The sequence below is a fragment of the Biomphalaria glabrata genome, chromosome 12, assembly GCF_947242115.1.
Source record: "Biomphalaria glabrata chromosome 12, xgBioGlab47.1, whole genome shotgun sequence".
Taxonomy (NCBI): Eukaryota; Metazoa; Mollusca; class Gastropoda; family Planorbidae; genus Biomphalaria; species Biomphalaria glabrata.
The window spans coordinates 4162889-4177087 of NC_074722.1; the positions used below are offsets into that span (position 1 = coordinate 4162889).

At 34.7% G+C, this 14199-nt stretch overlaps 1 protein-coding gene across 2 annotated transcripts in view; it reads left to right on the forward strand.

Annotated features, from left to right (window-relative positions):
• The window catches only part of LOC106058983 (probable E3 ubiquitin-protein ligase HECTD4), a 67844-nt gene extending 56882 nt beyond the window's left edge, over nucleotides 1-10962 (forward strand). For both annotated transcript variants that reach the window (XM_056005383.1, XM_056005385.1), the window contains 12 exons: nucleotides 78-198; nucleotides 907-1040; nucleotides 1144-1334; nucleotides 2525-2694; nucleotides 2798-2897; nucleotides 3530-3682; nucleotides 4603-4775; nucleotides 5495-5647; nucleotides 6295-6413; nucleotides 6849-7044; nucleotides 7968-8187; nucleotides 9080-10962. In XM_056005383.1, the coding sequence (XP_055861358.1) occupies nucleotides 78-198; nucleotides 907-1040; nucleotides 1144-1334; nucleotides 2525-2694; nucleotides 2798-2897; nucleotides 3530-3682; nucleotides 4603-4775; nucleotides 5495-5647; nucleotides 6295-6413; nucleotides 6849-7044; nucleotides 7968-8187; nucleotides 9080-9216 (1867 nt within the window). In that variant the 3' untranslated portion in view covers nucleotides 9217-10962. The remainder of the gene's footprint in view (nucleotides 1-77; nucleotides 199-906; nucleotides 1041-1143; nucleotides 1335-2524; nucleotides 2695-2797; nucleotides 2898-3529; nucleotides 3683-4602; nucleotides 4776-5494; nucleotides 5648-6294; nucleotides 6414-6848; nucleotides 7045-7967; nucleotides 8188-9079) is intronic.
• Nucleotides 10963-14199: the final 3237 nt, after the last annotated feature.

The following is a 14199-nucleotide window of genomic DNA, read 5'->3' on the forward strand; positions in this document are numbered from 1 at the left end:
ACTTCTCTTTGGAAGTCATCTTTTTGACTTGCATTTGTAAGTAGTCTTGTTTACTGAGCCAATGATTTCCTCTTCAGATCACAATCAGCAGACAAAGAAAAACTTCATGTATCTGGCAATGAGGACAGCGAGAAGTCGGAGAAGTCACCGAAAGAAAAGGAGGGGGCCACAGCAGACATTTTGTCGAAGGAATCGAAGGTGGTTGTTATTGAAGTACTTGATTTCTAAAACATTGTTTCTCAATGAGTTGAGATCTCTGCAATACAATTCTAAGTGTAACCAAAACAAAGAGATTATCTAATCTTTGGTGTCCATATTTCTAAAACATTGTTTCTCAATGAGTTGAGATCTCTGCAATACAATTCTAAGTGTAACCAAAACAAAGAGATTATCTAATCTTTGGTGTCCATATTTCTAAAACATTGTTTCTCAATGAGTTGAGATCTCTGCAATACAATTCTAAGTGTAACCAAAACAAGAGATTTATCTAATCTTTGGTGTCCATATTTCTAAAACATTGTTTCTCAATGAGTTGAGATCTCTGCAATACAATTCTAAGTGTAACCAAAACAAAGAGATTATTAAATCTTTGGTGTCCATATTTCTAAAACATTGTTTCTCAATGAGTTGAGATCTCTGCAATACAATTCTAAGTGTAACCAAAACAAAGAGATTATCTAATCTGTGGTGTCCATGTTTCCTTTTTGCCTGTTCTCTCCTGAATGTTGAAAAGAAAAACTTGTAATATAATATATATTATAACATTTTCTTAGTAAACAGAAGGTCATATACTTGGAACATACAAGTCTTGCATTACAACTTTGTCTTTTTTTATGTGTGTGTATACAATTTGTGTAGACATCATAATGAATGAACTAAATGTTTTCTTGACTATGTGTCTCACAGAGTTTAACCAAATGTGAAGGGAGGTTACTCACACTGAGCAGTTTCCTTCAGTTCTGCGAGGACCAGATCAAACTGGATCTGAGAGCTATTTGGAAAGGACTTTTTGCTTGTGGTTATGACCTGCATTTGGAAAGGTCAGAACAAACCCATTTCCCATCGTTATCCATTAAAAGATTTAATTGAAGTAAAAACTCTTTTTGACATGGCACAAAAAAAGTTATGTCCCCTATCTTTCAGATGTGCCTGCCCAGACGTGACTGCAGCCTACCACCTGATGAGTGAGTGGACTATTGAAAAAGATGCTGCTCTGGTCATGTACACCAATGAGCTCAGCGCTCAGTTGTCCATTTCTCCAGCCCGTCTGCATCCTCATGAGATCAGAATCTCAGAAGCTCACCTGACTAATGAGAAATACTCCTGTTTACAAGGTTTGACTTTATCCTAATCTTTTTATATTTGTAAATGTCTTTGTAGGCTGATACATTATTGGTAGAATGTAAATATTGTTCCAATGAGTCCTATTTATGCTTAAAGTTTAGTTATGTATCTGTTCTGTAATCTGATTGGGATGACGGGAGTGTTCAACTATTATAAAGAAAAGTAATGTTCATATATTTGTTGTTTATATCAGAGTTCAGGAAAAATTATTTATCTAATATATAAAGCACAATGTAAGGAATATGTAAGTATGTATATCTCGAATATAAATCAAAACCGTTTGGCCAATGTTGATGATATTTGGCATGAATGTTCCTTAGTGTATGTTAAATGTCTATCCTACAACTAGAAGACCAAAAATTTAAAAAAATAATAATAAAATGCCAAAATTTAACTCTAGTAAAAAGATATATTTTAATTTGATCAATAAATATTTATTTTGTTTAAGTTGATCAATAAATATTTATTTTAAGTTGATTAATAAATATTATTTTTGTTTAAGTGGATCAATAAATATATATCCATTAAACTTGGAAACTGTTGGACATGGTTTTCTGAAATTTGCTGTTGTCTTGATGGTCCAGAGATTAAACCCTGTGGCTAGGGGGGGGGTTTGGGTTAGGATGTAATAATCTTCAATTCTAAACGAACATTTGAAACATGTAAATCGAACAAAATGTTCATCTTCTATTTCTGTCTTAAAACATTCTCAGTGACTTATGTGTCAAGGCTGACAAAATGTTTACTTCCCTATTATTTGCCTATATATCCAGGTTTCCTTTTGTTTGTTCAAATGAGTGGCTTCGAGAATACTAAGCAAACTTCATGTTTTTTTTTTGTTTTTTTTTCCATATCCTTTTAGAGCAGGTATCTAACTTTTGTATAGCTGGGCTTATTATGAGTTTAAGTCTTCAAACAAAAAAGTCTAGTGTTTACATTGAGTTTTAGACTTAAATCTAGTTTTATGTAAACACAGTTATTAGGAATTGATGTGAAGTTTTAGTGCAGACTTGGAATGTTATCATTATTTAAAAAAAAACAAAGACTTAGCATTTCTCAGTTTCAAAAAGTATTCTATGAAAATAAGGGTTTAACTGTAGGCCTATGTATGGAAACTGTGTGTATGTAACATTGAATGGCTGCTTCACTTCCAAAACCAAATGATTTCATTCTTCACCAGGTTTGCCAGTAGAAAGTATTCGCTTGAGATTTGCTTTTCTGCAAGATTTGAACAATTCCTTGGAGACATCTTTCCTTCCGCTAATTGACCTGAGACCAGCCAATGTCTACAGTCGCAGCACAGCTTTTGTCTTGTCTCAGCTGAGGTCTCTTGTGTTCTATAATACCAAGGTAAGACAACTACAAAGACTTCAAGAACATTTTTGTGGTAGTGTGATAAGAAATGATACATGTTGTAAGTTATGAAATATTTCATTTAATAATTTCTTTTCAGGTCAACTTTATAAACAGAATACTGAATGCCTCCGCTAAGCGGAAACCTGACCAGGCAGCACCAGAAATCACTCTGAATCCACTTGAGTCCATCGGCACAGGTGGGAGATGTGTTTTTTGTATTCAGGTTGGGTTTAACCCAATTTCACTGTTGATCACCATTGCAATTTGGTGGAACTTTGATATTTTTAAATTAATTCCACCAGTTCAGTGATAGGCAAACTTTTTTTAGGAGCAGACCAAAAATTTAAAGGAAAATTTTTATCTGGCCATACCTTTTTTTTTTGTTGAGATTTGCATGATAGACTAAACAATGTCAAGAGTTAAAGTTCTCGGGAGTAATTTTGTTATTTAACACATTGGTTTTTATATGTAGGAATTTAAAACTCGAAAAATGTTTGAGAAATTCGTATTTCTTATTGATATTTCAAAACATGTGTCGAGCCGAATTAACCAATTCTGGGGACTGGAGTTGGCCCGCAAGGCAGAGTTTACCCATCAATGCACTAGTTGGTGTTTCTGTACTTGACTTTTTCATCAGGAGTTGAAAAAAAAAATCTTCATTTTCATTGTCTTCCCGTTATGACAAATTTTTTTTTTTTATCAATTTTAGCTAAACTTAAGAATTGAAAGACTACTTTACTACAAAAAATTTATTTCAAGAAAAATTAAACATTAGTTTAAAAAAAAATGCGAAGTTTTTTCCCCAAGTATTGACTTTGACTTTTACCAGGTGAGAAAACTGCCCAGGCCAGCATCTTGTGTCAGTCTTACTGTCAGTTAAGCACCATCAGTTCTAAGAAGTTGTGTGTCCGGCTGGCCAGTGGAGGTGACCCCACGTACTCTTTCAATGTTAGGATGCTTGGAGAAGAAGTCCACGGCACAAGTAAGTTTGTTTAAATGTACGTCTCCTGGTCTGAATTCTTCTTCCTTTACACACTAGTTCATTCATTCTTTTATCATTTCTTAAAAGTGAAGCAAAACACTGCAAAATGTTGGGTTTTTTTTTTGTAAATCTGTTTGTGTAGTGGATGAAAAGTGTTTCTGAAGGTTTGTTATCCTAACCCAGCTATTTAAAATACAGGGAATCTGGTGGATTTTTAGAACATTAAGTTTGTTATGTTCTTAAAATTTTGGAAACTTGTTTAAAAAAGATTTTAAAATGTTAATCTGATGAATGGTAGGCAAAGTTGAACTCAGTTACATCTAAAATATAACTTAATTATATATATATTTTTTTTTAAATTTAGATTGAATCTGTCTGTTTTTCTGGTACAAATCTTAGTTCTCTCACTTCCCAGTCTCAGATCAAGTTGAAACTTTGCAATTATTTATGTTCAAGACAATACATAAATTCATAAAAATAATATTTTTTTTAAAAATTAGATTAAATCTGTGTTTAATGTACAAATCTTAGTTCTCTCACTTCCCAGTCTCAGATCAAGTTGAAACTTTGCAATTATTTATGTTCAAGACAATACATTCAGTCATAAAAATATTTTTTTTTTTTTTTAAATTACTTCATTAGTTATTAGTAATGGATTAATTTTCTTTTATATAGATAATCTTTCAGTAGTGAGATACATGGTGGTCATTGTGTGGTTCTTTCCCTTAAAATAGCAATGACAGACACATTTTGTTTGAACAACAATTGTTTATAATCACTTGTCATCCTTTCCCACACTTTTTGTTTTGATCTTTTGGTGTTTTATCCATGTGTTTTTGTGTGACACTTGCTGACACGTGGCTCTGGTATGCTCCTTATGTTAGATAAATCAAAAGTCATTAGCTCATCTTTTACTCCAGGTGGATCGTTCCGGCACTACCTGTGGCAAGTGGCCAGAGAACTGACCTCACCTTCACTCTCTCTACTTCTGCCATGTCCTAGTTCATCTGCTGGAATCAACAAGGGCAGGCTACTCCTGAAGCCTGGCAAGATGACCTACTCTGAAGAAAATTTGCTGCTTTTCATTGGACAGGTATGTCAATGTTATCTAGATGTAGAGCTTGAGTGACTTCTACATAGGAGAAGACATAAAAGAAATTTAAAATCAACTATTTTAAGTGGACCGGTGATAAGATTTCTATCTTCTAACTTTAGCATTGAAAAATAACTCCCAGTATTTCTATATTAAAAACTAGCTAAAAAAAAAAGGTTACTTTTTAAAAACAAAGGTTATCTAAGGGAAAGAACTGCAAGTTACTGAAAGTTACAGGTCTAGTTCCCTTACTGTTATATAAAACAAATTCATTAATTAGTACTGAATTATGAACTAATTGGTTAATTTTTTTTATTGATTCGTGTATTTTCATCGCTTATGAATAATTTTGCACAATTTCAACTTGATCCAAGAATGGTAAGTGAGGGGGAAAATGTGTCAAAACGTAAATAGGGGATTCAATCCATATATACATCCACATCTCTCATTACGTAGCATTTATTTCCCTTATTTCAATATCAAACAAAATAATTAATCTCCAATAATTAATTATAATGGGTTAATGTTTTTTTTATTGATTCATGTCTTGTCAAGTTCAATGAATATTTATGCAAAATGTTAACTTGATCCTAGAATGGGAAATGGGAGAAAAACATGTTCAAACTTTTTACCAGACAAATAGACAGATTGAGTTGATATAAACTTTGTATAAACAACATTCAATAACTACAAGTGACTTCAATTGTTTCATCTCCTAGCTCCTTGGTATCACTATGAGAGCTGACATTCCACTTGGTCTTGACCTGCTCTCCACTGTATGGAAGCTTCTGGTTGGACTTAACCTTGACCCTTCCACTGATCTTCAGCAGGCAGATGCACTGACCTATAAATATATAAAGAAAATTGAAATGGTGAGGAATTTTTTTTTTAACCTCACTCCAAGGCATGTCTAGGCATAAATCTAATTGGTGAAATGAAAGTAATATAGATCTAGATCAGAATGTTTTTTTAAACTTTAACTCTGAATAACTTTGAATAATGTTTTTTCATTTCTATTCTTTAAAATTTACCCATTGTGACTGTGATAAAATTTCTTTTAATTATCATTCTGCGTCCCCTTAAAATATAACATGCGGGCAACATCATAAAATGAATATAATATTCTTCATTGGTTGGTTTATCTTACACTTATTCCTCCTCACACACACACACACTTTGTAGCTCTCTGACCCTTCAACTCTATAATTATTGTTGTAATGCATTGATGTATTTGTATGTATCAAACATTTGCCTAGAAGACATTCTATACGAAACAATAATAATAATTAATGGAATAAATCAAAAGAGTTTTGTTGGGCTTAACAAAAATGTATTGTGTAAAAAAAAAAAAAGCATTAATAAAAAAATAAGCAAACTTAAATGCACCATTGACAGTTTTTTTGATAAGTTATGCTCAAATCAACTTTGGGGTGACTGATATGTAGAGTAGGAATGGATTAGAATCCTAGAGATGACTCCATTATGTGTGTACGGAACATTGGGTTTATCTCTACGCCAGGCTGAAACTGAGGCTGAGCTGGAGAGTGTATGCGGTGATGGAGAGCCCAGGTTTGTGTACACCTCTTTGACAGGTCTGGACACAGAGCTTATCCCTGGAGGAAGGTCTATCTATGTCAAGTAAGTTCATGTCTAACCATTCCACATTTTTTTCCAAAGAAAATCCAAAAAGGCTTAAAATTTGTTTGAATTAGACTAAGTTTCTGATCTCTTGAGTCACATTATTTCTAGAAAAGATTTATAATATCTATAAGAACACAAGCACAACTGTTGGTTATATTGAGTGATCAAACTAGAGATCACTTGGGTCTTTGAGCTAACAGTTCAAGTTCAAGTTAGAGTTTATGTACAAAATGGCAAAGCTCAATAACTTGATATTTTAGTTTCTAAAATCAATTTTCTCTATCTTGTGAAGTTGCAAAAACCCAACAGTTGCCAGTTGCTATTCAAAGAATGCCATATACAATGCGGCAACAGTTTGTAGTCTAGGTAGTTGTGTTTATGTTGTGTATATGTTGCCCAACATTGAACTGACCACAGTGATTTGTTTTCCAGTTGGAACAACAGACAGGCTTACATCGACGCTATCAAAACACTGCGCATGAGAGAGCTGACCAGCAGTCTGAGGATAGCAGCCATTGTGACTGGACTGTCCAGTCTACTGCCGTACCAGGTGCTGACCCTCATGTCACCACTTGATTTGGAGATCAGGACCAGTGGACGGCCGCACATAAGTTTGGATTTCCTTAAGGTTAGTCACAGACATCCCAGAGACGGAATCTAATTGATTCTTGTAGCTACAGAGACCTTATTATGTAGCCTTGAAATCCTCATGTTATACAAATGTATGTAAGTTAGGCTGAAAATTGTATTGGTTCAGATCTATGATTCAGGTCTATGGTTCAGACCTATTATTCAGATCTATGATTCAGGTCTATGGTTCAGACCTATTATTCAGATCTATGATTCAGGTCTATGGTTCAGACCTATGGGAACTTTAAAAAAAAAACAACAGTAATGTCTTTGTTTACAATTCAATTGGTAAGATTTGGTTTGCATTCTTGAAAACATAAATGACAGAACTCTAGAAAGAGAAGAGAATGTGCTATTGATAATTTAAGTTGCTATAAGGAAAAAATGTAAGAAAATAAAAGCAGGAAGATTGAGAGAGATTTGGAAATATGTAAAGTAAACAATGTTAAGGTCACCATATTGAAAGGTCACTGTTGCCAACTAAAGAATACAAATTAGTTTGTACTACAGGCCAAAGAGCTTTAGAACTTTGATTTTTCTGTGCTAAAAAATGTAACAAGAATATTATCATAAGCCTTTTAAAACACATTGATGATCTGTACTTTCTTATATTTTGTACACTGAATATACCAACAAGCTAGCTATTTATAGTTATCTGCCTTGCATACAAATCTGCAATACTTTGGGAGTTTAAAGATAACATATAATAATTACATTTTGAAATATGTGCACAAGACAACCATGCACTATTGTTAACTAATTTCCTCATGGATAATAAGATTATTATTATTAATTGGTTATTACATCCTACACTGTAAGAAAAAAAAATTCATTCCTATAGTAGTTTCTTTTTTTCTTTAATTACGAATTTTAATGTCTGACCTTTTCTTTCACTTTGTTTTGTTTGCCTCTCCTGTCTAGTCCCATACAATGTATCAAGTTGGTCTGGTGGAATCAGACTCTCACATTGAGTTCTTCTGGTCAGCCTTGGAGTCATTCAGCCAAGAGGAAATTACCAGGTTCATCAAGTTTGCCTGCAATCAAGAAAGAGTCCCCCACACCTGCCCATGCCAGGAGGGAGGCTCTGATTCTGCCCATGTGCCACCTTTCCCCATGAAGATTGCTCCACCTGACGGCACAGGTAAGAAAGATGTTTCGGTCCAGCGTCAGCCTTCCATTCAACTGTGTCTTAAAAAGAGGCATTGAAGATGAGATAAGTCTTAATTACAAAAAAATAAGCACAATCTTATTTTTAGTGTGCTTGAAGATGAACACAATCTTATTTTTTGTATCTGATGTTTCACATCAAACATACCAGAAAGATGTATATTGTGCCAGGAAATTATAACTAAATATGTTATAAATTTACGTCATTCAAAAATTTCATCTATTGTCATGATCACTGTTTCTGACAATCCGTTCGTTCTTAAGTTGTTTACTGTTTGTAAAATTTGAGATGGAGACCAATGTCCTGTAATGTTTTCTTTGGCATACACAACATTTTCAACAGATTTTGTAGTTGTCCTGTGCTTGTAAATAGAATAGTATCAATAAAACTATTGCAGTAAAGTAAAGTTCCCCTTTCAGACCTTGTAATCTATAGAACAGATGATGTCAAGTGGACTCAAGAGTTGTGTGCTCTCATCGAACTAAAGATACCGAAAGAAAAAAAACTCCCAGTCTTCACCAGGATTTGAACCCGGGACCTCCAGTTTGGAAGCTAAGCACTTTACCACTCAGCCACTGAGCCTCCAAAGTAAAATTCCCCTTTCAGACCTTGTAAACTATAGGGCAGATGGTGTAAAGGTCTTCTATGGCCCACAGTTAACAAGGGTGTCATGAGGCCAGCACAATGACCAACTGACTTTACTTTTCAACTAATATCATGTACCCACTTGAGCTGTGTGGACTCAGGGGTGCCCAAAGATCCAGAAATACAAAATCCCCGTAAATGTTATAAAAAATAATTTAAAAAAAACACTAAATATTGGAAGCCACTAAATATTTGATTTTTATTTGTTCTCCTCCATCAGGTCCTCCAGATTCAAGATACATTCGGGTAGAAACTTGTATGTTCATGGTCAAACTCCCACAGTACAGCAGCCAGGAAGTCATGACCCACAGGCTGCGCTATGCAATCAACTGCAGAGAAGACCCTCTGAGTGGGTGAAAGTAATTCCCTCAAGTTAAACACCCTCAGCTAAACCCCCTTCCTTCTCTTTAGTTGCCCCTATCCCCACAGTGAGCTGAGGACTCTCCCCCCCCCCTTTCCAAGCCTGTGTTTGTAATGAATCAGTCCATTCAACTTTTGAGAAGGAAGATGTTCATCCAATGAAAACATTTTGTTAATTTCAATGTTCATTCATGCTGGATGGCTCTCCCATTTGTTGGATATGTATCTTATGAAATGATCACTGCCAAAGTCTGTACAGGGTCTTAAGACCATTAACCCATGATCCCCCTGTTGTTTTACTATAATCTCTAAATGAATCAATGTATGTATTTGAAAGTCTGTGCTGGAAGACGAGGAGACCAGCTGTGAATCCTGCATTGTTAGCTCAATGTGTTTTTGTGTGATACTTCACTCCTTGTCATTTGATGGCACGAACCAGTGTCATCCCATCAGCATTAGCTCTCCCCGACATTGCCCTGTTGTCATGTGTGATTGTCATTTAAGGGGGGAGGAGGTGGCTCCTACTGTACATGCCATAACTGCCTTGATTGCTTTCAGCTCTTTAATTTATAAGTATGTGAACCCCATGTTCCTGTGTTCCATACAGCAGATACATATCAGTCTCACAGTTTGGTTCCACTGTATAGTTCTTTCTATACAGCAACTGTTGTTTTTTTTTTTTATTTTGTTTACCAGTGTCATATTATTAAAAAAAAATATTTATACAGGCATGTGTAGAGGTAATCTTGTATGTATAGTATTTATAAACCTTGGATTTCAATTTCTTCATCCTGTTCTTTTTGACAACAAATATATTCATAGACATGTCCACCAGTTCAAATATGTACATATAACTTGTGTGTTTACACTAGAGCCTCATTTAACTGTGTTGGCATCTGTACATGCTATATAATATATAATTATATATTTGAAATCCCGTCCCCCTCTCCTTTTTAAAAACCCTGAATTTGTGAAAGTTTAGTGGTACCACAAGAGATGAGTAGTCTAGCACAGTGTATTCATTGAATGGAAATCTAGTTCAATCCGTTGTTTTTCTTTGTTCATCATCATGGCGCCAATTCGTCCCAATCGTTGTTTTAATTCTATTTATCTTTATCTGTGGTTGAGTGCTAGTAAAGGAAATGGTCTGTCGATTATATTGTTTTGAATTCAAATCCAATTTTTTAATCTATTGTGTCTTGAGTACCCGTGTCTTGAGTACCGCTGCTGGTGTTTCCATAATGCTTAATGCATGAACCCAGTGTGAGTCCAGGAGCTATAGGAGAGAGAAGAGCCATTGCTTGCTGGTCCTCATGTTATAAGAAAACCTGTCGGTTTATTTATAGCGAGTTTGTTGATCCATTTTAGTGATTGTCATGATCTCTCACTCATCATTTGCTCATGAGGATTGTGTTAACAAGGTTTGACCTTTTTGTTTTTTTTTATTGATGCCCCTCACAGGTGCTATATGGTAGTACAGGGCTTTACAGTCGATACTTAGTTTGAGGTAAATGGAATGTTTTTTAGTTTATTTGAAAGAATTGTTTCAATTAATGTTCCTTTTTTGATATTTGTTCAAACTAGACCATTAAGAAATATGTTTAAGTTTATTGAAGTGAGTGGTCATGTGAACACCAAGTCCTCTTTGGCTGAAATAACAAGACGTCATTCCTAGGAAGCTCGTAGCCTTCAGAAGAAACATTTTTTTTTTTTGCATTTAGCCCGCCCCCTTTCCCACCCCCCCCCCAAAAAAAATGTGTCATGTGACAGTAGGTTAGCCAATGAAGCCTGTTAGTATGAATAGTTTCAAGAGGTACTCTGTTTTGAAAACAATATCTATGCATGCACATACTTTCTCGGCTAATCAGCAAATATGTTGACATCATTTATAAGAAATCATCTTTATAAAAAAAAAATGTTTCAGTAATAATTTTGAATTGAATATTAACACGTTTTATTTCTGAATGTATGGTATGTCCTGTATTCAAGAAGAATCAAAAAGAAGAGACAATATATTTGTATATATTCATTTTGCTTGAGATCTTAAGTGATCAGTCCAATTACATTCAGATCAGTTTGTCATTATATTCAATCTTGTATATGGCCTACCACTAATTGGTATTTAGTTCAGTGCAATGTACTAATAATTTGTGTAGTGAATTTGCATCTATTTGAGTCTATAGTTGATCTATGGAGGATTCCCATTATCCTTTTCTTGGATACATTAAATCTCCAGTTTCAATTGACCATGAACCCAGCAATCCTAAATTGTGCAAGTTTTTTTTTTTTAAAGGTTAGATGTTGGATTTGTATGAGTGTTAAAACAGAACTATTTAATAGTATAATATTTACTCTTTCCAGAAACATTGACAAGCTAATAGTGGTAAAAAACTATGACTAGCTAATTGTGTTAAAAAAAAACAACTGACCAAACTGATAGTGGTCAAACATTGAAAGAATTGATCTCTGGAATGAGTTGTTTTTACTGTTACCAGTAATGGCTACCCACAGCCTAAATTTCTCTCTGACACTTTGGTGCCGTACTAGAATTCGATTTCACTTGCTCATGCTAGATTAATTTCTGTGCACGTATTTAGTTAGAGACACAAACTGATTTCCTATGGCAAATCATAACCAGATAGTCTCCCCTTGCACTGAGTCAATCCACACTTGCTGGTCTTTATTCTTCAGGTCTGGGTGTTGTGAGTTTTTTTTTCATATTTGTTTTGATTGTTGAATGTTGTCACAGCTTTTAATACACTTACAATAAACAAAAAGTAATACAATGGGTTGTCTTCTCTTGATTCACGTTTCATATTCCTAATAATTTATTTATTTTTTTTAACAAGAAATGAATGTAACAAAAAAAAAATTTTCTTGTGTTGACCTATTTTATGTTTCACATGTTTTCATTTATTTTGTGTAACTTTCAGTTCAACAAATATCTGCAGCATAGTAGAAATCAAGGCAGTAATACCCAAAACATAACAAATACAATTAATTTATTAAAAAAACAATGTCAAGTATCATGTGTATGTGGGTGTATTTTAGGTGATCCTGTGGAATATATAACCTTGCCACTACATAAGAAAGCTTCTATGACTCAGTTAAATCGATTAAATTCGCCGATGATACTGCCATAGTCGGCCCTATTTCTGGAGACGAAACTAAGTTTTGCAGCTCCATAGTAGACTTAACAGACTGGTAAACTGACAACCTTTTTAAAACTGAATGTCACAATAACTAAAGACTTCTTAATAGATTTCAAAAGGAACAAACAACTGATCCATGAACTGCAGATAAACACTATACCGATACAACAAGTCAACTCGTACAAATATCTGGATGTCGTGGGAAGACCATGTTGAAACCCTGACATTGAAAATCGCACTGTGGCTAATTTTCCTGTACAAACTTGAATGCTTTGAACCACATAGTATCTTGGATCATTTTTCCTGTGCAACAATGGCACAATCTGCTAACATTTGGGAATAACTCAAAACCGTTGCGCCGCTTAGACATCATAAACCATACACACAGCACTACCATACACAACACTACCACATGCAACACTACCACACACAGCACTACCACATGCAACACTACCACACACAGCACTACCGCACACAAACACTACCACACGCAAACACTACCACACACACAGCACTACCACACACAGCACTACCGCACGCAAACACTACCACACACAGCACTACCACATGCAACACTACCACACACAGCACTACCACATGCAACACTACCACACACAGCACTACCACATGCAACACTACCACACACAGCACTACCACATGCAACACTACCGTATTTAAATGTACTTCTTGAACAAAAATGTCTCAGCAAAGTCGCAAAAGTCTTTGACGACAACAGCCATCCGCTTCACTACAACAACGTCAAGTAGTTGCGAAGTGGGGGACGTCAATCAATATATATAGGTATATATGCCCCTTTATATGTATATATAAATAATGCAGGCAGACGATGGGAAAATTACGTGTTTGTGCATACTCAATATTAATGGGTTTCGACCGTAGCGCAGCTCGTATATCTATATAATACACACACACACACATGTATAGTCATATATATATAGTCATATAATAATATATATACACACAAAGCCTTCCTTCAGTTATTGCGGTAAATAGGAACGAGAACTGGCTGTGATAGCGACCAATCACAAAGTAGTGTCTCTCATTTTTAACATGTGTAGGCCTACATTTTTGTGTATGTGTGCTCAGTGGCGTAGCTTGAGTTATGTTGCCCTCCAAAAAAAAAAAAAGAAAAACATTTTTAAAAATACATTTTTAAACAGTCAATAGCGCCATTATACAACTTAAAATATATGGAAAAAAAAATTAAAAAATATTTCATTCAAACCGTGTATCGAATCTATGATTCTGACGCCGTCAGATGAGTGAACATGTGTATTTATCAATTCTGCCAACGGGAATCGATACCGATACTTTTTCTTTTTTTGTGATTTTTAATAGATACCGGTATTATCATTATATGGACCCCGCTATGATTACTTGATCTAATACTAGGCGAGATCTAGATATTCTAAATCTAGATGTAATCAATTTTAAATTTACCTAAAAAAAATTAAAGTTGCCTAAAGCTTAGATATTCTTTCAATAAAATTGAAGCAACTTTAAAATGTACTATTCATTCGTATAATTTTGGAACACTATGGCTGACTACGCCATTTTCTAGTCAAGCCAAATTTACATTTAATTGTAATTTTTACTTTGAAAAATTATAACGGCCATACTAGAGTTTTCCCCGAGTGGCCAACGAGCTAAGAGTTATTTTCTCTGGGATATACATCAACATCTACCGGACCTGTGTGTTGAGCACCTTGCTGTACGGAAGTGAAACATGGTCAACCTACTCATGGATGGAAAAAAAGCTGAATGTCTTCCACCTCCGATGCCTAAGGCGGATCTTTGGGATTTGGTG